Here is a 25824-nt window from a genome sequence, read left to right on the forward strand (position 1 = left end):
CTTTTTAACAAGTGCCATGGTGTCAGAAGAGTTAGTGAGACTGCGCTGACCATTTTCCTGAAGGCTGTAGAGACTGTTGGCGAGGTCGTTAACAGCATTGGCTAGCCTTTCAGCCTCATTCTCACTCTCCTTGTATGCAACCCTGTATCTGTCCAAGTCAACTGGACATAAAAATTGATAAATCTTGAAATCATTAAGTCAAGCAAAGAACCAATCAGAAGTAACGTTCATCCGACCTCATAAACTTCCAACAGTAGGCCAAAACCAAAGCCAGCAGGGTTTGGGATGTAAAGTTTACAAAATCTAATACAACAACAAAACTCCTATCAATACATCATTTGTATACTCCCTTGGTAAACATTACTTTGTTTGACAACCTGAAATGTATCTCAAATTACTCAAAGTAAGACATGTGACATAATCCAGTATACCTCCTCCCACTGGTGCACTTAGTTTTCTATCAAAACAAAATTGATCAAGGCACATCTATTCATCAATTTCACAGAATCTATAGACCAAACTTAGGCTCTGTAAATTACTAAACCATTTTTTGTTGTATACTTACACCCTAAAATGTCAATAACAGCAGCTTGCTCTGTCATTTACCCCAGTTATGTTGACTGCCATGATGTCATCCAAAAGATCAATGGACTGCTTGATGTATGTGTCTATGTTGGTCACCTGGATCCCCCTCAGGATGGTGGCAAGGACATCTTCAACCTCCTGTACAGCCACTGTAAGGTCAAGGTCGTACAAAGGTCATTTTCCAAAATACTACGGTATATAAAGTTACTGGCAAGACAGAAGCAATTGTTTATTTTTCATTTATTTATATTTATTTACTTTTAAATTTTAAATTAAATTAAATTTTAAATTACTTTAAAACTTTTGAAGAATTCTATGGTTGACTCATTTCTGTCTAAATGAAATAAACAGCAGAGACTGACTGGAGTAACATAATCAATACTCCAAGTGCATATGTAAATTAGCACAGCCAATGTCAGCTTAAGATATCTCTAACAGAGTCTTGTTCTATTTCTAGAATTGGTGACCTTGACCTTAAGGAACTTGTACAATCTATATTGTTAATCTCTGTATCAATGGGTAAGACCTTGTGAGATTAAGACAGGTGGATTCTGAGATAATATCCAGAGATGACTGTAGAGAGATGACCAACAGAGGTATGATACTGATTACAACAGTCACCTCTCTGACAGTTAGAAGTGTCAAGATTACATTACAAATACACTACATGTTGTGTTTACTTCACCAAAGAGAGAAGATGGCAGGTCAAAGAAGCAATCTTCATTTTAAGACTTCAACAAAAATTATTGTACTTTTAGGTATTTCAAAATTTTAAGTTATTTATTTCTAAGTCTTTAAGACTTTGTCAGCCATTTCCACTTTGATGTCTTTATACATTTGAAACTGAAAAAAAGAAAGAAATATTTTCTTTTTCTTGTGTACATTTGGGCATCAAATACTATCATCATATCATATTTACCATTAGATCCAGCACTGACATCTTCACTGTTCTGTTCAAGGTCAAGGGCTTTGGTGAGGAATTGTTCAGCTTCCTCCTTTACCAGGCCAGCAGACACTATCTGTGTATTGGACTGTAAGATAAAGAATGTGCACATCATCAATACATATCTAAACTTAGGACACATCCTTGTCACATATTTGGTCATTGCTCTGAATTAATATTTTTGACAAACATGTAAACAAGACAGACAGTGACCCAAAAACAAAAAGGAGTTTAGTGTCCTAATTTGTTTAAAATGTTTCTGTGATGAGAGGAAATAATTCTGCATGGTTAGGGTAAAAAAATTGCCATATAACACAAGTCACCACCGTATCACCATTAGTAAATTACTAACCATCTACATTATTGCAATAGTTTACCTTTGACTTCTTACATGAACCAAAAGATTCACAAATACTGACCATTGCCACGGTGTCATCTGCCAGTTCTGCTTTCATTTTGTCGATCTTAGGCTAGAACCATGGATAGTTATTTTACTTCAAGAACCATGGAGAAAAGATCTTTCACTTCAAGAACCATGGAGGAGAAAAGATCTTTTACTTCAAGAACCATGGAGGAGAAAAGTTATTTTACTTCAAGAACCATGGAGGAGAAAAGTTATTTTACTTCAAGAACCATGGAGGAGAAAAGATATTTTACTTCAAGAACCATGGAGGAGAAAAGATCTTTTACTTCAAGAACCATGGAGGAGAAAAGATCTTTTACTTCAAGAACCATGGAGGAGAAAAGATCTTTTACTTCAAGAACCATGGAGGAGAAAAGATCTTTTACTTCAAGAACCATGGAGGAGAAAAGATCTTTTACTTCAAGAACCATGGAGGAGAAAAGATTTTTTACTTCAAGAACCATGGAGGAGAAAAGATCTTTTACTTAAAGAACCATGGAGGAGAAAAGATCTTTTACTTCAAGAACCATGGAGGAGAAAAGATCTTTTACTTCAAGAACCATGGAGGAGAAAAGATCTTTTACTTCAAGATCTTTTACTTCAAGAACCATGGAGGAGAAAAGATCTTTTACTTCAAGAACCATGGAGGAGAAAAGATCTTTTACTTCAAGAACCATGGAGGAGAAAAGATCTTTTACTTCAAGAACCATGGAGGAGAAAAGATCTTTTACTTCAAGAACCATGGAGGAGAAAAGATCTTTTACTTCAAGAACCATGGAGGAGAAAAGATCTTTTACTTCAAGAACCATGGAGAAAAGATCTTTTACTTCAAGAACCATGGAGGAGAAAAGATCTTTTACTTCAAGAACCATGGAGAAAAGATCTTTTACTTCAAGAACCATGGAGAAAATATCTTTTACTTCAAGAACCATGGAGGAGAAAAGATCTTTTACTTCAAGAACCATGGAGGAGAAAAGATCTTTTACTTCAAGAACCATGGAGGAGAAAAGATCTTTTACTTCAAGAACCATGGAGGAGAAAAGATCTTTTACTTCAAGAACCATGGAGAAAAGATCTTTTACTTCAAGAACCATGGAGAAAAGATCTTTTACTTCAAGAACCATGGAGAAAAGATCTTTTACTTCAAGAACCATGGAGGAGAAAAGATCTTTTACTTCAAGAACCATGGAGGAGAAAAGATCTTTTACTTCAAGAACCATGGAGGAGAAAAGATCTTTTACTTCAAGAACCATGGAGGAGAAAAGATCTTTTACTTCAAGAACCATGGAGGAGAAAAGATCTTTTACTTCAAGAACCATGGAGAAAAGATCTTTTACTTCAAGAACCATGGAGGAGAAAAGATATTTTACTTCAAGAACCATGGAGGAGAAAAGATCTTTTACTTCAAGAACCATGGAGGAGAAAAGATCTTTTACTTCAAGAACCATGGAGGAGAAAAGATCTTTCACTTCAAGAACCATGGAGGAGAAAAGATCTTTTACTTCAAGAACCATGGAGTAGAAAAGATCTTTTACTTCAAGAACCATGGAGGAGAAAAGATCTTTTACTTCAAGAACCATGGAGGAGAAAAGATCTTTCACTTCAAGAACCATGGAGAAAAGATCTTTCACTTCAAGAACCATGGAGAAAAGATCTTTCACTTCAAGAACCATGGAGGAGAAAAGTTATTTTACTTCAAGAACCATGGAGGAGAAAAGTTATTTTACTTCAAGAACCATGGAGAAAAGATCTTTCACTTCAAGAACCATGGAGGAGAAAAGTTATTTTACTTCAAGAACCATGGAGAAAAGATCTTTCACTTCAAGAACCATGGAGGAGAAAAGATCTTTTACTTCAAGAACCATGGAGGAGAAAAGTTATTTTACTTCAAGAACCATGGAGAAAAGACCTTTCACTTCAAGAACCATGGAGGAGAAAAGACCTTTTACTTCAAGAACCATGGAGGAGAAAAGTTATTTTACTTCAAGAACCATGGAGGAGAAAAGTTATTTTACTTCAAGAACCATGGAGGAGAAAAGATCTTTCACTTCAAGAACCATGGAGGAGAAAAGATCTTTCACTTCAAGAACCATGGAGGAGAAAAGATCTTTTACTTCAAGAACCAAAGATTTTACTTCAAGAACCATGGAGGAGAAAAGATCTTTTACTTCAAGAACCATGGAGGAGAAAAGATCTTTTACTTCAAGAACCATGGAGGAGAAAAGATCTTTCACTTCAAGAACCATGGAGGAGAAAAGATCTTTCACTTCAAGAACCATGGAGGAGAAAAGATCTTTCACTTCAAGAACCATGGAGGAGAAAAGATCTTTTACTTCAAGAACCATGGAGGAGAAAAGATCTTTCACTTCAAGAACCATGGAGGAGAAAAGATCTTTTACTTCAAGAACCATGGAGGAGAAAAGTTATTTTACTTCAAGAACCATGGAGAAAAGATCTTTCACTTCAAGAACCATGGAGGAGAAAAGATCTTTTACTTCAAGAACCATGGAGGAGAAAAGATCTTTTACTTCAAGAACCATGGAGGAGAAAAGATCTTTTACTTCAAGAACCATGGAGGAGAAAAGATCTTTTACTTCAAGAACCATGGAGAAAATATCTTTTACTTCAAGAACCATGGAGGAGAAAAGATCTTTTACTTCAAGAACCATGGAGGAGAAAAGACCTTTCACTTCAAGAACCATGGAGGAGAAAAGATCTTTTACTTCAAGAACCATGGAGGAGAAAAGACCTTTCACTTCAAGAACCATGGAGGAGAAAATATCTTTTACTTCAAGAACCATGGAGGAGAAAAGACCTTTTACTTCAAGAACCATGGAGGAGAAAAGTTATTTTACTTCAAGAACCATGGAGAAAAGACCTTTCACTTCAAGAACCATGGAGGAGAAAAGATCTTTCACTTCAAGAACCATGGAGGAGAAAAGATCTTTCACTTCAAGAACCATGGAGGAGAAAAGATCTTTTACTTCAAGAACCATGGAGGAGAAAAGTTTTTTACTTCAAGAACCATGGAGGAGAAAATATCTTTCACTTCAAGAACCATGGAGGAGAAAAGATCTTTTACTTCAAGAACCATGGAGGAGAAAAGTTTTTTACTTCAAGAACCATGGAGGAGAAAAGATCTTTTACTTCAAGAACCATGGAGGAGAAAAGACCTTTCACTTCAAGAACCATGGAGGAGGAAAGATCTTTCACTTCAAGATTTTATCTTGGTTTTTGATGCCCTGATCCTTTTTCTTTACAGAAAATATTATGTACATTACCATATTTAATGGCCATTGGTACCCTTATATAATACACAACACTAGCATTATATACACAGGGCATTGGTAGTTCTGATTTATTTATCAAAACTGTTATCAAAATATCAGGTTAAATCGTTAAAAAGAAAATGAAAATGTCCGATTCTATCACCGTTTTTCACTTTGATTTCTGTAACACACTTTAATAGAAACTTGACTAAAAACATACTCCATTAATGGCGACTGAATCGTTGATGGCTTGCAGACGCTTCATGGCTGTCACTCCAACAGAGACTGTTGCCAGGTTACCGGTCAAGCTGGTTAGATTTCTATCCATGAATTCCAAGTCATCCAGCAAAATGTGCACACAATTGTCACAGGCTAGAATACAAAGAGGGGATGGAACAGATAAGCTGCCATTGTTAATGACGTTAATGACCTAAAGACAGCGTAAAAATATCGCCATGACATCATTTTGTGTTTTCATTGATTCATTATTTTATGTTAATTGTAGCCTAAATCCTTTTTGACAACAGAAGTACAAGCAGTTTACTTCAAAAAATAAAACAAAGTACTGACAAAAAGTTCTTTTAATAGTTTTTTTAATGAGGTTATCTTTCCTCATGGGTGAAGAGACAACTTACGACGGCATCCCTCATTAGGTACGAGGATCCAGCGTGGAAGGCATCTATCACACCTTTCACCAGTGACACCCTCCAGACACTGACACACCCCAGTAAATGGATTACAGGTCATAGCACCATCTGCCTCACAGTCACACTCTGTACACACACAGCAACATGATAATCCACTTTACTCCACTTTATATTGTTGCTATATTGTTGCCATTAAAAGCATCAGTTAACTGTTTAGTAATATGTATAGTGAATATGTATAGTGAAACCCACTTAATGTCACTTCTGTTAATGTCACTTTCCAGTTAATATCACATTTTCTTGAAACACATGTTTCTATGTATTACCATTATTTTCCATATGCCATTTTCATGACATCTGTTTGGCAATTAAAAATAAGCACTTACATTAATAGTCAGAGAAACATGGCGTTTCAAAGTTGAACAATTCACACTCTGTTAGCTTTTTTTTTTGTGGTAATGCTTGAGCTGCGATCTTCAGATCACATTTGATCAAAGTTGCAGAGATAAACACTGTACATATATCAACTTTGCTATGATACACCATTATAAAGCCTATATATCAAAGAATGAATGAATTATGTGGCAAAACATCAGCTGATGACAAGTGTCATGTATGAACCACATATAAATGGAATATTACACAATGATGACATCATCATTCAAGATAATTCATGATTCCAATTTAGGTATTTCAAAGAATAAACAAATGAAAGCTATGGAAACTCATTGTTCTTATGGGAAAAACAAATAATTTCAATTGTTTTACCTACAAACAATTTCTGTTAGTTTGGCACATCAGAGAATTAACTTCTGGGTTAAGACGTCCGGAAAAAAATGTGTCAACTTTTTATGTCACATTCCACTTATTATCACATTTTCCCCCAACAAATGGAACATGATATTCAATGGGTTTCAATGTACATGTATCATAGAAATTTTATTTTAGAAACAGCTTTTATCTTGCTATCTGACTGTTATCCTGTGAATTAACCCCCTTGTAAATTTTTCACATATATGCCACGAGTATATATCTTTATCCTTATTTATCCTGGAGCATTTTTCATCGACTGCATCATTATGAAATTGATTGCGATGTCACAATCTGGACAAGGACATTACTTCAAGAAGTGGAAATGGCACAACAATATGGCCACCGTCATTTGATATTGCCCTCCACATTTTACCATTAAATCCGTCAAAGTGAAATATTTTTGATTTATGTGATAAAAAGTATTTTCAATTTTGTTTTCATTTCATATATTTCATCAAAGTTGTCTCACAAGTTTTAATTTTTGCAATAAAAACTTTTTGATGTTAAGAAATTGAAAATGATTGTTCTCACTTTGACAACCAGTTGCAGTATAGTCGAAGAAGCCGTCCATACACTCATCACACATCAGGCCTGTAACACCTGGCTGACAGGAGCATTGTCCACTGACAAGGTCACACTGAAGGCTGGTGGCGGCTAGTCCACAGTTACAGTCCCGACAACCCTCGCAGTTGTCAAATCCATATGTGTTGGGCTGTGCATTGAATTAAATACCTTGGATTTCTTACTTATATAATGGGAGTTCATCAATTATCAAATTTATACCAAACTAATGAAAACAATTTTGAGAGAAAAAAATCATGGAATTCATTCGTTTAATTTAAAACATATTTCTTAATTCCAGTAGATTTGAAAGAAAAATTGACGTCAAGTGTAATTGTAAAGAAAAACTGATACAGACTATCCTGAATTCTCCATCATGCAATAAGTACTAAAAGTAAGTAATTCTACTCACTGCACAGCTATCGCAGTCCTCGCCCTGCACATTTGGTTTACACATACACTGTCCTACAGCGTTGTCACACAGCTGAGAACCACATTGGTCACAGGTACAGGCTGTAAGGACACAGGTGTTATAATTATAGTACAGGTTATACAGTGGCACTTACTACAGGTAAAATACAGGTATACAGGCTGTAAGGACACAGGTGTTATAATTATAGTACAGGTTATACAGTGGCACTTACTACAGGTAAAATACAGGTATACAGGCTGTAAGGACACAGGTGTTATAATTATAATATAAAGTATACAGAATGTCTGGAAGTATTCGCCCTACAGAACAGGTTAATGCCATACTGATATTTTCATTACTGTAATGAATCGAAGGAACATTTCCAATACCTTGACAATTTTTGGCTTCAACAGCATCACCATACCACCAATCACGACACCGAGAACAGTCGACGCCTGTTGAGTTGTTGTCACACATAAGACATGCACCAGTCACCTCGCTACAGGAGCCGCGGTTGTTCATATCAATATTTCCGGAACATTGACACATTTCACAATGACCGCCCTCCTCATTGGGATTGCCATAGTAACCTGGGGCACATCTACAAAACGGGAGATAATCAGAAACTGTATTTTTTTGTATGTTCCATGGATATGACATTAAGTGCGATTTCAGTAGAAATGACAATAAATTCTATATCAATGTCCTGTAATAAGCCCACCTATATGTTAGTATTCATGTATTGTTCTCAATCTATATATCTAGTTCATAGCAGGATAAAATAAAATAGACAGAGGGATACACCATTTGAGATCTTGATGATTTGTTTATTTTTTTTTGTGTGTTACAGGTGTTGTAAATGTTCATGAACTGGTCTTCATTGAATGTACTCAATGATGGCACAAGATATTTTTATCAAGCACCTATTAGCAAATATCATTTGAAAAAGATCAAAGTATTATTAGATTCTTACAGATGGATAATTGTTTATTTTTTTTTGTGTGTTACAGGTGTTGTAAATGTTCAATGAACTGGTCTTCATTGAATGTACTCAGATGATGGCACAAGATATTTTTATCAAGCACCTATTAGCAAATATCATTTGAAAAAGAACCCAAAGTATTATTAGAAATAGCAGTAACAAACTTTTACATTCAAAACAGGTGGATAATGGACAATATGCTTGTGCATATGAAATTTGAGAAAGATCCATCCAGTACTTTTCCAGAAATAGCGGTAACAAAGTTTTACATCCAAAATCCAAGATGGCCAGCTGTTGGCCATCTTGAATGCGAATGTGTCCAAATAAGGTTAAATGCACAACTAGGGACCAAGGGAAACCAATATCATATGAAATTTGAGAAAGATCCATCCAGTACTTCCTCAGATATAGCAGTAACAAACTTTTACTCTCCAAAATCCAAGATGGCTGCCTGTCAGCCATCTTGATTTCGGATCAGTCCAAAAAAGGTACAATGCACAACTTGGCACCAATGGGAACCTGCATATGAAATTTGAGAAAGATCCATCCAGTACTTTCCAAGAAATAGCAGTAACAAACTTTTACATCCAAAATCCAAGATGGCCACCTGTCGGCCATCTTGAATTTGAATCAGTCCAAAAAAGGTACAATGCACAACTAGGGACCAAGGGGAACCTGCATATGAAATTTGAGAAAGATCCATCCAGTACTTTTCCAGAAATAGCGGTAACAAAGTTTTACATCCAAAATCCAAGATGGCCACCTGTCGGCCATCTTGAATTCGAATCAGTCCAAAAAAGGTACAATGCACAACTAGGGACCAAGGGGAAACTGCATATGAAATCTGAGAAAGATCCATCCAGTACTTTCCAAGAAATAGCAGTAACAATCTTTTACATTCAAAATCCAAGATGGCTGCCTGTCGGCCATCTTGAATTCGAATCATTCCAAAAAAGGTACAATGCACAACTAGGGACCAAGGGGAACCTGCATATGAAATTTGAGAAAGATCCATCCAGTACTTTTCCAGAAATAGCAGTAACAAACTTTTACATCCAAAATCCAAGATGGCCACCTGTCGGCCATCTTGAATTCGAATCAGTCCAAAAAAGGTACAATGCACAACTAGGGACCAAGGGGAAACTGCATATGGAATTTGAGAAAGATCCATCCAGTACTTTCCAAGAAATAGCAGTAACAAAGTTTTACATCCAAAATCCAAGATGGCCACTTGTTGGCCATCTTGAATGCGAATCAGTCCAAAAAAGGTACAATGCACAACTAGGGACTAAATTTGAGAAAGATCCATCCAGTACTTTCCAAGAAATAGCAGTAACAAACTTTTACATCCAAAATCCAAGATGGCTGCCTGTCGGCCATCTTGAATTCGAATCAGTCCAAAAAAGGTACAATGCACAACTAGGGACCAAGGGGAAACTGCATATGAAATTTGAGAAAGATCCATCCAGTACTTTTCCAGAAATAGCGGTAACAAACTTTTACTTCCAAAATCCAAGATGGCCACCTGTCGGCCATCTTGAATGCGAATCAGTTCAAAAAAGGTACAATGCACAACTAGGGACCAAGGGGAACCTGCATATGAAATTTGAGAAAGATCCATCCAGTACTTTTCCAGAAATAGCGGTAACAAGAATTGTTTACGGACGGACGGACGGACGGACGGACCACGGACGCAGGGCGATTTGAATAACCCACCATCTATTTGAATAGATGGTGGGCTAAAAAAATGTGACTAGCTTCATAAATCACACATGAAATAAATGTAAGATCTTTATTATCACATGATCAAATTACTTTTAGTATAATTACTTGAGCAAATATATTGCAGAAGACATACATTTACATACATGTCGAAATTGAACTCAACCTGTATTGGTATAACACTGGCCACTTCCATTGTTACGTCATAATAGAGACTTCATTTCTCTACCAAAAATGACGTCACATTAAGCTACAGTACATTAGTTACAAATAGCAAAAATATATCATGAACATATTTGTCTAATATCAAGATAATTATGTGATGAATATATACATTCTTGTGTATATATATATATAAGGGTGTGTGCGTATGTTAACATTCATGACCCTCACACCAGGAAATTTTTAAGTACATGTGTTTCTAAAAAACGTATATGTTTGAAAATAGAATACAAATATATTAGAATAGATGTATATATAATGCCATGGTTTTAGAAAATATCTGTATCAATTTGTTTTTCAAATCAGTGTTTATGTGCTATTGGAGCATGTGGGGATTTGAATATACAAAGGTAGTTCAGTTTGTGAAGGCTCACATACCTAAATTGTCCTTAATACTTCAGGATTTCAACGTACTGGTTTTGGATGAGGCAGTGCTTGCTCTTGCAAGGTTGTACAGAAATGATGTCCTTGTCCTAAATGAAGAAGTTGACTTGATGAAGGCAAATAGGCACCAAGGATATAGACAGTTTATTCTTTGGCAGCATGGGTGGCTTGGCACTGGGAATCGCAGGGTGATTCCAGGCTGCTGTGTTTGGAGAATCCGTGATGGATATCCGGATCCCTTTGGCCAGTACAAAGGATTTGTCCCTGGACGACTTGCCTGATAAATGTTTGTTTTGACTTATGGTGCTAGATAATGTGTGATGGTGTAACTGATGGTGCTAGATATTGTGTAATGTGTGGTGATGTGACTGGTGATGCAAGCTATGTAATGTGTGTTGGTGTGACTGGTGGTACAACCTACTGTGTACAATGTGTTGGTGTGACTGATGGTGCTAGCTACCGTGTAATGTGTTGGTGTGACTGATGGTGCAAGCTACCATGTAATGTGTGACTGATGGTGCTACATATTGTAAAATGAGTGTTGGTGTGACTGATGGTGCTAGCTACTGTGTAATGTGTTGGTGTGACTGATGGTGCTAGCTATGTAATGTGTGTTGGTGTGACTGGTGGTACAACCTACTGTGTACAATGTGTTGGTGTGACTGATGGTGCAAGCTACCATGTAATGTGTGACTGATGGTGCTACATATTGTAAAATGAGTGTTGGTGTGACTGATGGTGCTAGCTACCGTGTAATGTGTTGGTGTGACTAATGGTGCTAGCTACTGTGTAATGTGTGGCCGATGGTGCTAGCTACCGTGTAATATGTGATGGTGTGACTGATGGTGCTAGATACTGTACAATGTGTGTTGGTGTGACTGATGGTGTTAGCTGAAGTGGAATTACTGTAATATGCAACGAGACATACGATACCTAGTATATTAAAGAATGGACTTCCTGATTTTTTCTTCTGTTATTACTTTTTTCACTTATTACAATTTTAATAAATGTTTTCGTGTCCTATAACACCCAGGTCATTTCAGGATATGCCATATTTGGATGGCGTAGAAAAGGTGGAGAAAAATCACCATATGATGAGCACATGGCACCTGCCCAACGAGTCTCAAACTTGTCGACTCAAGAGGATGAGGATGTTACTTTGACCTCTAGCCCCGGCATCTGTCATGCTCCAAATCAAAATGGCTCTATGGACTGTGACATGCATATAGTGAATAAGTACTGGTAGTGTTTTGATGTAACAGCAGACTTCCCTGTCGATTTCATGTTACTAGCATGGTATAACAGTCAAAAGTAAAAAATACTTGTGGTGCCATTATATGATTATTGTAACATAAAATTCAAATGCTTCAGTGATTTTATAGTGTTTCTTCAAGAGAAATATATCTGATGATTTTTTTAGCTTTCTAGCTCTGCTCTAGACCAGAATATGTCAACTTATAGAGAACTGCATATAATGACCAAACAATCATTGTAGAAGTTTCCATGGTACAGTTTCCAAGCCAAAACACAATATCCTGGTAAGAGTGATTCAAAGAAATATTTCAAACTGGAAAGGGTAACTTGCAAAATTTATTAATCATCTCCAGGCATATACAATTTGGTAAAGCATACTTTATTTTCATTCACAACCCCAATATTGTACATATTTCAAGAGACCATTTATGATCACTTACTTTCGTACGCCGTTAATTTTCATAAGATACAGTATCAAACGTGCATTACACATAGTAACTGTCAGGCTCTACACACACACTCCCAAAATTATAATACATGCCCCAAAACACGCACACACTCCAACATCATACAACATGAGGCTTTACCCCACACATAAACATTCCCACATTATGCTGCAATCACCACAAATACAAAACCAACATTATACAACTGATCCTACACATACACATACCAAAATGATTGTGAATGGGCCATCATAACTCTCTTGAAAGGTATTTTGTAAAGATTACTTTGGGGGGCACAAGTCCTTGTTACACTGATCAATAACACAAAATTTCAGAAAGATAATTTTCACTTTTCAGTCTCTTTTTTCCGTGTCATTTGTTGAGACACAAGCTCCTTTGTTGCCTTTGGACTTACTGGAGCAAGATGTGCAGACAATCTTCGAGGGTCATCTGCTGCCATAGCCTTTGGACGGTGCATTCCCATCTTGTCTTCTAAGCGTGCAGAAAGCATCCTTCTCAGAAGGTCCCTCACGTGCTGATAGTTTTTGTTTACCTTGCATGGGTATACAGACCACCTTCCACTTTTCTTATTGAAAGTTCTGTGATACCTATAAAAAAATGTTGTTTATAACTGGGTGTGTCACATAAGTCCTAATAAAAGTTTGAGAACAATGACCTGATGTTGACTCTACAATATCTCTAATTATCAATAATTCAACAGCTCATATAGCTAAGGTTGACAGTCAGTTAAAAAGGTACAAAATATGAAATGGACCTCCTCAATCTGAATATTTGATATAGAGACAAAATTTTCAATTGATCTTTCGATCAAATGGTCATGACCTTGTGCCCTAAACTTTTAATGATAACTTATTATTTTTTTATGTATATAAAAATTTAACTAGAAAATGATCTGATAGACAAGAAAACAAAGAGTGATCACCTACAGGGCTCTTGTATCTGATACTGGACCCTAATTTACATCTTACCGGTATATAAATTGGAAAATGAATGGCTAAATTTTAGATAAAGACTTACACAACTTCTCCTTTCTTGTTCATCAGTAATGGCCTATCTATATGACAATTATTGTCCAAGGCAGCCAGCTGGTTTCTTGTTCTGTATGCTGGAGGACTATATTCAAAACGCTTTGCACAATACATCAAAATAAGATTGTTGAATACTTCAATCTCTGCTGTCATTCTGTAGATAAATATGAAAACAGGATCTTGTATACACTTTTAGTATGGTCATGAATTATCAAGGCTTCCACAGTTAACTAGACAGTGTCTTATTGTATATAAAATTGTAACTTCGTAACTTCTATAACCATATTATGATGTGAGCTAAAACCTTTATTATTCAGTCCGTCTGTTCTGAAGATCAGAATCATTCCACTAATCTACCACAATTTTTCAAATAAATCAAAGCATAAATTCCTCTAGAAATAACAAATGCATACTGACATTCTGGTTTTGATAAGAAATATATAACACTTCAAATAACAAGCACCAACCATTAAATGTAAGGCATGCCAATGCTACTTGTAAGGTTAACAACGCTACAAACCTGTGCAATTTTTGAATGGTACTCAATCAAACATTAAATTGATTACTCCCTCTGATATTTTCCATACCTGAAACAGGCTTATTTCAAACTTGTACCAGCCCCCTTGTTTAGTTCAAGTGGGCTAGAGTTAAGACTGGTTGAATCTTTCGTACCTGAAGTTTTCAATGTATCCATAACTGTTTCTCAGTCTTTTGTCTAACACTATTTCATTAATAGCTTTAGCTGCGAGAGACTCCTTTGGAAGCCAGTCTGGTCTGTTTGCATCTTTCTCTAGGTCTCCATGTGAGCACTCCGCAGGCCCTTCACCTTCTGAAAGGATCCACTCATGTTCATTGCAAGCATGGTGGCGCACTTGTCCCCAAATATTCTGAAAACATTTGTTCCTTGCTTATTAATTCACTTAATTTCTGTAATAAGATAAGTTACTATATTCAATCATCTAAATGCAAATCACACACTAGAACTCATTATACTTACGATGAACCTCATGTAACCTGTGGCTTCTCTACAAGCATACCAAAAATGATTGACAATATGTTTGGCCCATCTCAGTAAATCTTTGCATCCTTTTTTCTGTCCAGCCTAAAAAAAAATGATCAAGTTGACTTCAACTCTTTCATATCCTCCTGTCTATACATATGTATCATGAAAACACCCCACCCCACCCCCAAAACACACACACCCTCACATATATGTGATAAATTAAAATAAAAAACACTGTATATGTCAAAACTATTCATCATGAAAATGATTAAATACAAGATACTCATAAAATGGTGCCATTATCTGTTCTATCAGAGTATCATATCCTTTGATCAGAATCCTACATTTTCTCTATCAGTGTTTACCTTTGTTATCCTTTTGCCCAAGTTTTTGGCTACGTGCCAAATGTCATGACTGTGTTTGATCTCAGGATAAGATGTCCCTGAAAATCAATATATAGAATGTGGAAATAAACAAGGAAAAGGTAGCATGATACAGAAACACCAATATTTTATTAAAAAGATTTTTCGAAAATTTAAATTGCCGATTTAACTTGACCTAATATACAGTTACTTTCTTCCATACTTTCTCGGGAAAGACCATGTTTACACATGAAATGATAAATCTGTCTTTTCCACGGGAAATACAGCTCACACGAGCTATGTCGTCACCATTTCATGTAGCGTAACCAGGGCACTGATTGCTGACATAATACATTTTGATGATCATTTGATGGTGAAGCCATGTATACAGTGCACAGCAACTTTCAATTTCTTTTGTTATTTCTGTACATTTAAGTAAGGGAGAAAAAAGAATCAAACATTGGTCTGTTAAGTGGACAGGGTCTCTCAACCCTTGTGTAAGAATTTGGCTGGTTAGCACTCGGCAAAGCCTGTGCTAACCATACATCAACCGTCCACCTTCCAGAGTACCAAATGTTCACATGTACCCCGGTCCTCAGACTGATGGTATATGTTCCTCTTCTGTTACTATACACTGGAATGTTCAGTTGGATAGTTATATATGATACTTACTCATCAAATATCCAATTCCCATATGTGCATCTGTCACCACCTCTTTCACACCTAAACCTTTAGCTTTTAACTCCTCAATGCTCCTTCGAAAGGCTTCCTTTTCAATTGTTGTTGATTTGCGGTCAACAACACGTTTGTCCATTGTTACTAAACTCAGCACCTTTTTGGTTTCCATTTCCATGAGGGAATAGCTACAGTACTGAGCACTATGCCCTGGACTATCCATTCTTCCGTCTCCTAGAATTACGTAGACAGATCAATCAAAGTTTGAATAAAATTTATCAGTTTATGCATTATAAAAAGAATGCAAATTACCTATGTGAGGCCAATGTCAGCTAGACATTGTTTGCTACAGAAGTATATAAAGAATACATGCAGAAGTGGCATATTATATTGATTGGATAGGGAACATACTATAAATGTTCCACAAAACATGATAGATTATAGAGGTAAATGTCATAGAAGCACATTAAATAATCACAACATAAGACCCTAATTGGCTTTCACAGCCATGTTTTGAATACAAATTATGTCTGTTCTATATTTAATTGAACTGAGGAGGACATAAAAATGTTCCACTTAAATTTCATTTTTTATATAAAGTACATGTAAATCGTACCCATCAGCACTATGTCTTTTCCTGCAAAACTTTCAATCAGTTCTGTTTGGTGTTCTTTCCAAAACAAATCCACAGTAGGTCCAATGTAAAAGTTCTGTATCCTGTGGAATACAGCTGCACTTGGGAAATGAAGATTTAGCATCTTAGCCCAAAGGGCAAGCTTTCCAAAATTATTTCCGGATGTCACACACGTAGCAGATATCAGAAAGTCCCCACTATGTAATCGTCTATTCAAAATATGCTGTGAACATCAAATGTGTTCAATGTGTTTGTCAGCACAAATCTATAATTAAACAAAACCGAGTTTAATAAATTATCATTTAACCAAGCTACAGTAGTACAAAAGATAGTGCAAATATTATTTTCTTGACTATACCACCATTTTCTTATTACTGTATGTACCTATTCAGCATGAATCAATGAAATTTACAGCAAATATTACAACAGGAACTTGTGAACAATCATATATATAATCACCTCCCTCCTTTAACGCAGTACAAGAATTAAATTTGTGTAAAAGTTTAGAAATAACTTGCAAAAGAACTTACTTCTACAAAGATACCAAAATGGGACAGACAAGCACTAGTTACTGACAAAACCTACATTGAATAGTATGTGTATACTCCCATGTTGACTTACCCATTTCAAATAAATAGCTGATCCCAGGAACTCAACCTCAATTGCCAGGGTCATCCTGCAAACTGAGCACTGCTCCTTTGCAGTATGTGCTAATGCAAGAAGCTGGCTTACATACACGAAACAAACATCATCTCTTACAAGTCTATCTATATCCTCTGGACTCTTTACTCTCTTGACTCCAGGACCAACATCTTCCTCCACCACTTCAATCCCTGTCATGACATCTTCTTCATCCTTTTCCATCTCCTGACCAAACTCAGCTTCTTCAAATGCTAGCTCTTCCACATCATCAGTCAATCCTTCTGGCCTTTATGTTGTTGCAAAAACATTAAAGTGGAATTATTAAGACAAAATATCAGGACAAAATAATTGTAATAAAAATAAGTAAGTAGGTTGTATAACTGTACTTACAAGTAATCATGTATTAATGTATGATATTAAATATACTTGCCACTGTAACAAGATAGGAAAATATACTTCATTGTTCTCTATATGAAGTTGTCACTTGAAGGTTTAAGGGAAGGTGGTTGTAACAGATGGGAGGCCTTATAGAGATATTTTTTTAAATCAATAATACTAACCATTAGGACTAATGGTGTAATTATGGTACAGATGTACAACTTATGAAGGCTGAAGTATTTTGTGAATGAAGCTCATAGTAAGTATGATAAACAGCAATATGTAACTTACATAATAGAGAAGTTGAATTCTGGCTTATAATCGGGATCATTTTGTAGGTCGTCATCACCTTCTTCTTCAACCTCCGATATCTCAAGTGTCAAACTGAATGACAAAATAAAATATTACAACTTATATTAATAAACTTGTGAACAATTTCTGATTATCTATGTTCATACATGTATCTAAATATGAGTACTACATAACTATTCAAATTATCTAACAGATGAATATTTACTTACTGCAACTGAACTAACAGAATTATGGGCATTATAAATAAAATTTTCACTCTCAAGTATTTTGTAAGAGCAAAATATTAACTGAGTTACAAAATATGATATAACTCACTCAATTGGATTCACAAATGATCCAGACAAGGCCTGCTTTCTCTTTCGTTTGCCTTCATCAAAAGATGGTTCCTCTGCTGATAGCTCTTCAACTCCTGACATAGTTGTCTCTCTGAATATTGATGATGTAATATATTATACATGTGTGCATTCAAGGGTGTGTGAATGTTACAATTATCAGTTCATGCTCTACGTTGTCTAGACTGTGTGTTGTGTCAAAGAATTTTTCATCGCACTGCTAGGAGATGACTTATACAATCTATGCCTGTTGTCAAATCAAATTACACACATTTTATTAAACAATAAAATTTGATGAAATACGAACTGATAATACATACACTTCTACATATATAAGATAAAATAAAATTTGTTCCCTTAGCGGCATTGTAATAAAAGCTCTACAGAGCTTATGTTGTTTGTTGATCTACATGACGTTAAATAAAGATTATTATTGATTTATAGATGTCAGTTTTATCAGAGACGTATATAACACATATACGTCTCTGGTTTTATACACAAAATATTTCAGACACCACAGATGTTTACCAGTAGCACATCAATAATGAATGTTAGAAATGATAGATATGTACTATATTTTATTTGGAACAAAAAGGAAACAATCTTAATTACAACAGATAGAACCATAATTAGCCTATTGCAATACTGTATACCCTTAGGCTAACTCAACTGTACATGTATGAAAAAATTAAACTACATGTAGTTGTAGTTCTTTACAATTTCATAACTTCTATATTGCTGTAGTGTATTTAATCACTTACCCCCATGATTCTGCAGCAGATATTTCAGACAGTACAGCCGTGTGCTCTTTTGGGGATCCAGGTGGTCGTAGGCCTAAACTTAATGGCGTTGGCGTCACTGCACTTGATGGTCCAGGTCTGACGTTTTCTCCATGTCTTCATCATATATGCACATACCAAAGTATACATTATATACAGTGTTTATCTAAACTATGCGATATCTGTGCAATAATCCAGACACATAAATAACCAGGTAACCCAAACAGTCAATTAAGCGATTTACTGCATCAGCCAAAAACATGTACACATTGGGGACCGTAGGCTTAAAACTTACGAGAATAGCATTGGTACACAACTTGCAAAAGATGAGATTAAATCATCATCTCATTACTGATATTAAATTTCCTGTGATCAGTGAACAAGAGTGTGAGCAATAAAAATCAAGAAACAGGCAAAATGACCAATCACAGGCAATGATGTGTATATCACAATGACCAATGAAATGGTCAGCTTCAGTTTGATTTTTGTATTCTTAATACATCTTACTTTTTGAATTTTTATTTGACCATTACTGACCATTACCAATATGAAGGGAGACAGAAAGAGAAGGAACAATTATTTCAAGCCTGCAAATGTTCCAAAGAATAAGGGCCAGGCATTTAAAGATGAAGATCCTGAAGTACCTATGACCAGAAGACTGACCACCCAGGAATTTCAGTTGATCACCAAGTCTTCCTGATGGCCTTTCCCTCGTAGCAACAGATACTGGACACACACCATGTCCAACACGGATACTACTGCCAGCAACTGTTACAGCTGAAGAATCCAATTCCGAGCCTGTGATAGAAGGAAACCGGATCATAGACATAGTGTTGATGGTGAAAATGTGCAACGACATCATCAGACTTCATGGCGGACAACCTAACACTACAGCATGTACCAGAGTTTGAAATGGACACCGAGCGGAAAAGGGCTCTGGGATGGAGTTGTGCTGTCCGATGTAATCAATGCCAGTACAGATCTCCACTGTATAAACTATATAGAGAGGCAGACATGGATAACAAGTACCTGCCTTCAGCTTTGTGTGGCCAGGCTGTCAGCACCAAAGGAGCCAGGTTACTTCTCGGACACCTGAATATTTTGGAGTCAATGCCAGCACCAATACAAACCTGCTGTCAAGAAAACAAGTATGCCGTTGTTAGCAGAACAGCACAAGCAGCATGCGAAAAGATCCAGGACCGCTCAGAAGTCGGACTACAGGAGAGGTCAGCTAGATCCCAACATCCATCTATGTAGGGGAGACAGCCGGCCTCAGGACCACCTGTATTGAGAAGAGGTGACAACAAATTTATTAGAGACATGTTAACAATCAGAAAAAAAAACCCAAAATAACGTAACAACAACAGCAACAACAACAAAATATATGACTACCTAATGAGGGAACCTCCACGTGGTGGTAGTCGGACAATGTTGTATACATCAGTGTACAATAGCTAATACCCTCAAATCAATAAAAACTTAATTAAATTTTCAAATCTTACATGCAGTCACTGAACCCTAAATGACCATAACAAACATTTGAGTTTAAACAGTACTGCCTATTATTATTAATGAAATAAGGTTGTGAACTTATGTGCTCTACATTTACACTTTAACTATTATGACAGAGATGGGAACAGCCACACGTATACATACACAGACTATCCATGCCAAAGACAGGGGGGTGGGGGTGGATGTTCTCTTTGGGCCTTTCTGTTTACTTATGGGGGGATCTCATCCATGCCAAAGACAGGGGGGTGGGGGTGGATGTTCTCTTTGGGCCTTTCTGTTTACTTATGGGGGGATCTCCCTGTGTCTTAAACACCTTTGATGTTATATTATCAAACAGGCAATGATGTGTATATCACAATGACCAATCAAATGGTCAGCTTCAGTTTGATTTTTGTATTCTTAATACATCTGACTACTTCTGACTGACCACTGCTGACCACTACTGACCATTACTGACCATTACCAATATGAAGGGAGACAGAAAGAGAAGGAACAATTATTTCAAGCCTGCAAATGTTCCAAAGAATAAGGGCCAGGCATTTAAAGATGAAGATCCTGAAGTACCTGTCACCAGAGAAGAGAGACCAGCTCTGACCAGAAGACTGACCACCCAGGAATTTCAGCTGATCACCAAGCCTAGTCCTGATGGCCTTTCCCTCGTAGCAACAGATACTGGACACACACCATGTCCAACACGGATACTACGGCCAGCAACTGTTACAGCTGAAGAATCCAATTCCGAGCCTGTGATAGAAGGAAACCGGATCATAGACATAGTGTTGATGGTGAAAATGTGCAACGACATCATCAGACTTCATGGCGGACAACCTAACACTACAGCATGCATGGTACCAGAGTTTGAACTGGACACCGAGCGGAAAAGGGCCCTGGGATGGAGTTGTGCTGTCCGATGTAATAAATGCCAGTACAGATCTCCACTGTATAAACTATATAGAGAGGCAGACACGGATAAGCCCGCACCAAAGCCAGCCCTTGTAAACAAGTACCTGCCTTCAGCTTTGTGTGGCCAGGCTGTCAGCACCAAAGGAGCCAGGTTACTTCTCGGACACCTGAATATTTTGGAGTCAATGCCAGCACCAATACAAACCTGCTGTCAAGAAAAGAAGTATGCCGTTGTTAGCAGAACAGCACTAGCAGCATGCGAAAAGATCCAGGGCCGCTCGGAAGTCGGACTACAGGAGAGGTCAGCTAGATCCCAACATCCATCTATGTAGGGGAGACAACCAGCCTCAGGACCACCTGTATTGAGAAGAGGTGACAACAAATTTATTAGAGACATGTTAACAATCAGAAAAAAAACCCCAAAATAACGTAACAACAACAGCAACAACAACAACAAAATATATGACTACCTAATGAGGGAACCTCCACGTGGTGGTAGTCGGACAATGTTGTATACATCAGTGTACAATAGCTAATACCCTCAAATCAATAAAAACTTAATTAAATTTTCAAATCTTACATGCAGTCACTGAACCCTAAATGACCATAACACACATTTGAATTTAAACAGTACTGCCTATTATTATTAATAAAATAAGGTTGTGAACTTATGTGCTCTACATTTACACTTTAACTATTAAGACAGAGATGGGAACAGTCCAGATCACTTGAAAATTCTAAATTTTCAGAAAAACAAATAAAAGCAAGTCTGTGTGCATGTTTCTTTTTCCAAGTGTCAGGAAAAATGAAACAGATTTTGCAATTATTAAGATATTTCAGTTCTGTAAATTGGTATATAAACTTGAATAATTCCTACATGTACCTATACAAAAAAGTTTTTCAATTTCAAATTACAACTTCATTTTTTTGTAGAATTTTATTTTTTTTTTTTTTAAATTACCAAATTTCAATATTAACTGAACATTTAATCTGCTTTAAAGCATTTTTCAGCTTTGATTTGGACATGAAATAATCAATAGATAACAGTAAAGACTTGCAGTAAACAATCACAGTGAATGACACCCATTGGACTAACTAACAGCCACATGTATACATACACAGACTATCCATGCCAAAGACAGGGGGGTGGGGGTGGATGTTCTCTTTGGGCCTTTCTGTTTACTTATGGGGGGATCTCCCTGTGTCTTAAACACCTTTGATGTTATATTATCAAACAGGCAATGATGTGTATATCACAATGACCAATCAAATGGTCAGCTTCAGTTTGATTTTTGTATTCTTAATACATCTGACTACTTCTGACTGACCATTGCTGACCACTACTGACCATTACTGACCATTACCAATATGAAGGGAGACAGAAAGAGAAGGAACAATTATTTCAAGCCTGCAAATGTTCCAAAGAATAAGGGCCAGGCATTTAAAGATGAAGATCCTGAAGTACCTGTCACCAGAGAAGAGAGACCAGCTCTGACCAGAAGACTGACCACCCAGGAATTTCAGCTGATCACCAAGCCTAGTCCTGATGGCCTTTCCCTCGTAGCAACAGATACTGGACACACACCATGTCCAACACGGATACTACGGCCAGCAACTGTTACAGCTGAAGAATCCAATTCCGAGCCTGTGATAGAAGGAAACCGGATCATAGACATAGTGTTGATGGTGAAAATGTGCAACGACATCATCAGACTTCATGGCGGACAACCTAACACTACAGCATGCATGGTACCAGAGTTTGAACTGGACACCGAGCGGAAAAGGGCCCTGGGATGGAGTTGTGCTGTCCGATGTAATAAATGCCAGTACAGATCTCCACTGTATAAACTATATAGAGAGGCAGACACGGATAAGCCCGCACCAAAGCCAGCCCTTGTAAACAAGTACCTGCCTTCAGCTTTGTGTGGCCAGGCTGTCAGCACCAAAGGAGCCAGGTTACTTCTCGGACACCTGAATATTTTGGAGTCAATGCCAGCACCAATACAAACCTGCTGTCAAGAAAAGAAGTATGCCGTTGTTAGCAGAACAGCACTAGCAGCATGCGAAAAGATCCAGGACCGCTCGGAAGTCGGACTACAGGAGAGGTCAGCTAGATCCCAACATCCATCTATGTAGGGGAGACAAGCGGCCTCAGGACCACCTGTATTGAGAAGAGGTGACAACAAATTTATTAGAGACATGTTAACAATCAGAAAAAAAACCCAAAATAACGTAACAACAACAGCAACAACAACAACAAAATATATGACTACCTAATGAGGGAACCTCCACGTGGTGGTAGTCGGACAATGTTGTATACATCAGTGTACAATAGCTAATACCCTCAAATCAATAAAAACTTAATTAAATTTTCAAATCTTACATGCAGTCACTGAACCCTAAATGACCATAACACACATTTGAATTTAAACAGTACTGCCTATTATTATTAATAAAATAAGGTTGTGAACTTATGTGCTCTACATTTACACTTTAACTATTATGACAGAGATGGGAACAGTCCAGATCACTTGAAAATTCTAAATTTTCAGAAAAACAAATAAAAGCAAGTCTGTGTGCATGTTTCTTTTTCCAAGTGTCAGGAAAAATGAAACAGATTTTGCAATTATTAAGATATTTCAGTTCTGTAAATTGGTATATAAACTTGAATAATTCCTACATGTACCTATACAAAAAAGTTTTTCAATTTCAAATTACAACTTCATTTTTTTGTAGAATTTTAATTTTTTTTTTCAATTACCAAATTTCAATATTAACTGAACATTTAATCTGCTTTAAAGCATTTTTCAGCTTTGATTTGGACATGAAATAATCAATAGATAACAGTAAAGACTTGCAGTAAACAATCACAGTGAATGACACCCATTGGACTAACTAACAGCCACATGTATACATACACAGACTATCCATGCCAAAGACAGGGGGGTGGGGGTGGATGTTCTCTTTGGGCCTTTCTGTTTACTTATGGGGGGATCTCCCTGTGTCTTAAACACCTTTGATGTTATATTATCAAACAGGCAATGATGTGTATATCACAATGACCAATCAAATGGTCAGCTTCAGTTTGATTTTTGTATTCTTAATACATCTGACTACTTCTGACTGACCACTGCTGACCACTACTGACCATTACTGACCATTACCAATATGAAGGGAGACAGAAAGAGAAGGAACAATTATTTCAAGCCTGCAAATGTTCCAAAGAATAAGGGCCAGGCATTTAAAGATGAAGATCCTGAAGTACCTGTCACCAGAGAAGAGAGACCAGCTCTGACCAGAAGACTGACCACCCAGGAATTTCAGCTGATCACCAAGCCTAGTCCTGATGGCCTTTCCCTCGTAGCAACAGATACTGGACACACACCATGTCCAACACGGATACTACGGCCAGCAACTGTTACAGCTGAAGAATCCAATTCCGAGCCTGTGATAGAAGGAAACCGGATCATAGACATAGTGTTGATGGTGAAAATGTGCAACGACATCATCAGACTTCATGGCGGACAACCTAACACTACAGCATGCATGGTACCAGAGTTTGAACTGGACACCGAGCGGAAAAGGGCCCTGGGATGGAGTTGTGCTGTCCGATGTAATAAATGCCAGTACAGATCTCCACTGTATAAACTATATAGAGAGGCAGACACGGATAAGCCCGCACCAAAGCCAGCCCTTGTAAACAAGTACCTGCCTTCAGCTTTGTGTGGCCAGGCTGTCAGCACCAAAGGAGCCAGGTTACTTCTCGGACACCTGAATATTTTGGAGTCAATGCCAGCACCAATACAAACCTGCTGTCAAGAAAAGAAGTATGCCGTTGTTAGCAGAACAGCACAAGCAGCATGCGAAAAGATCCAGGACCGCTCGGAAGTCGGACTACAGGAGAGGTCAGCTAGATCCCAACATCCATCTATGTAGGGGAGACAAGCGGCCTCAGGACCACCTGTATTGAGAAGAGGTGACAACAAATTTATTAGAGACATGTTAACAATCAGAAAAAAAACCCAAAATAACGTAACAACAACAGCAACAACAACAACAAAATATATGACTACCTAATGAGGGAACCTCCACGTGGTGGTAGTCGGACAATGTTGTATACATCAGTGTACAATAGCTAATACCCTCAAATCAATAAAAACTTAATTAAATTTTCAAATCTTACATGCAGTCACTGAACCCTAAATGACCATAACACACATTTGAATTTAAACAGTACTGCCTATTATTATTAATAAAATAAGGTTGTGAACTTATGTGCTCTACATTTACACTTTAACTATTATGACAGAGATGGGAACAGTCCAGATCACTTGAAAATTCTAAATTTTCAGAAAAACAAATAAAAGCAAGTCTGTGTGCATGTTTCTTTTTCCAAGTGTCAGGAAAAATGAAACAGATTTTGCAATTATTAAGATATTTCAGTTCTGTAAATTGGTATATAAACTTGAATAATTCCTACATGTACCTATACAAAAAAGTTTTTCAATTTCAAATTACAACTTCATTTTTTTGTAGAATTTTAATTTTTTTTTTTTTAAATTACCAAATTTCAATATTAACTGAACATTTAATCTGCTTT

The 25824-nt window shown here is 36.9% G+C and overlaps 2 protein-coding genes and 1 long non-coding RNA gene across 3 annotated transcripts; all 3 read right to left on the reverse strand.

Annotated features, from left to right (window-relative positions):
* Positions 1 to 1371: 1371 nt before the first annotated feature.
* On the reverse strand, positions 1372 to 7246 carry LOC132564174 (laminin-like protein epi-1). The gene is made up of 6 exons (XM_060228850.1): positions 7192 to 7246; positions 5836 to 5973; positions 5421 to 5572; positions 1906 to 1998; positions 1524 to 1616; positions 1372 to 1428 (listed from the first exon to the last, which is right to left on the reverse strand). The coding sequence occupies exons 1-6, from the start codon at positions 7244 to 7246 to the stop codon at positions 1372 to 1374; spliced, it is 588 nt and encodes a 195-aa protein (XP_060084833.1).
* A 22-nt stretch (positions 7247 to 7268) lies between these two features.
* On the reverse strand, positions 7269 to 8071 carry LOC132564173 (uncharacterized). The gene is made up of 3 exons (XR_009554872.1): positions 8023 to 8071; positions 7634 to 7734; positions 7269 to 7372 (listed from the first exon to the last, which is right to left on the reverse strand). It is a non-coding gene; the product is annotated as an uncharacterized LOC132564173 (long non-coding RNA).
* Positions 8072 to 12957: 4886 nt separating this feature from the next.
* On the reverse strand, positions 12958 to 17275 carry LOC132564177 (uncharacterized). Its single transcript, XM_060228853.1, has 8 exons — positions 16988 to 17275; positions 16349 to 16631; positions 15730 to 15966; positions 15061 to 15137; positions 14690 to 14794; positions 14365 to 14579; positions 13682 to 13846; positions 12958 to 13251 (listed from the first exon to the last, which is right to left on the reverse strand). The coding sequence occupies exons 2-8, from the start codon at positions 16488 to 16490 to the stop codon at positions 12990 to 12992; spliced, it is 1203 nt and encodes a 400-aa protein (XP_060084836.1). The 5' UTR covers positions 16491 to 16631; positions 16988 to 17275; the 3' UTR covers positions 12958 to 12989.
* Positions 17276 to 25824: the final 8549 nt, after the last annotated feature.

Source organism: Ylistrum balloti, unplaced genomic scaffold, assembly GCF_031769215.1.
Source record: "Ylistrum balloti isolate Yb309-2 unplaced genomic scaffold, AGI_CSIRO_Ybal_v1 Utg372034, whole genome shotgun sequence".
In the NCBI taxonomy this organism is placed as follows: Eukaryota; Metazoa; Mollusca; class Bivalvia; order Pectinida; family Pectinidae; genus Ylistrum; species Ylistrum balloti.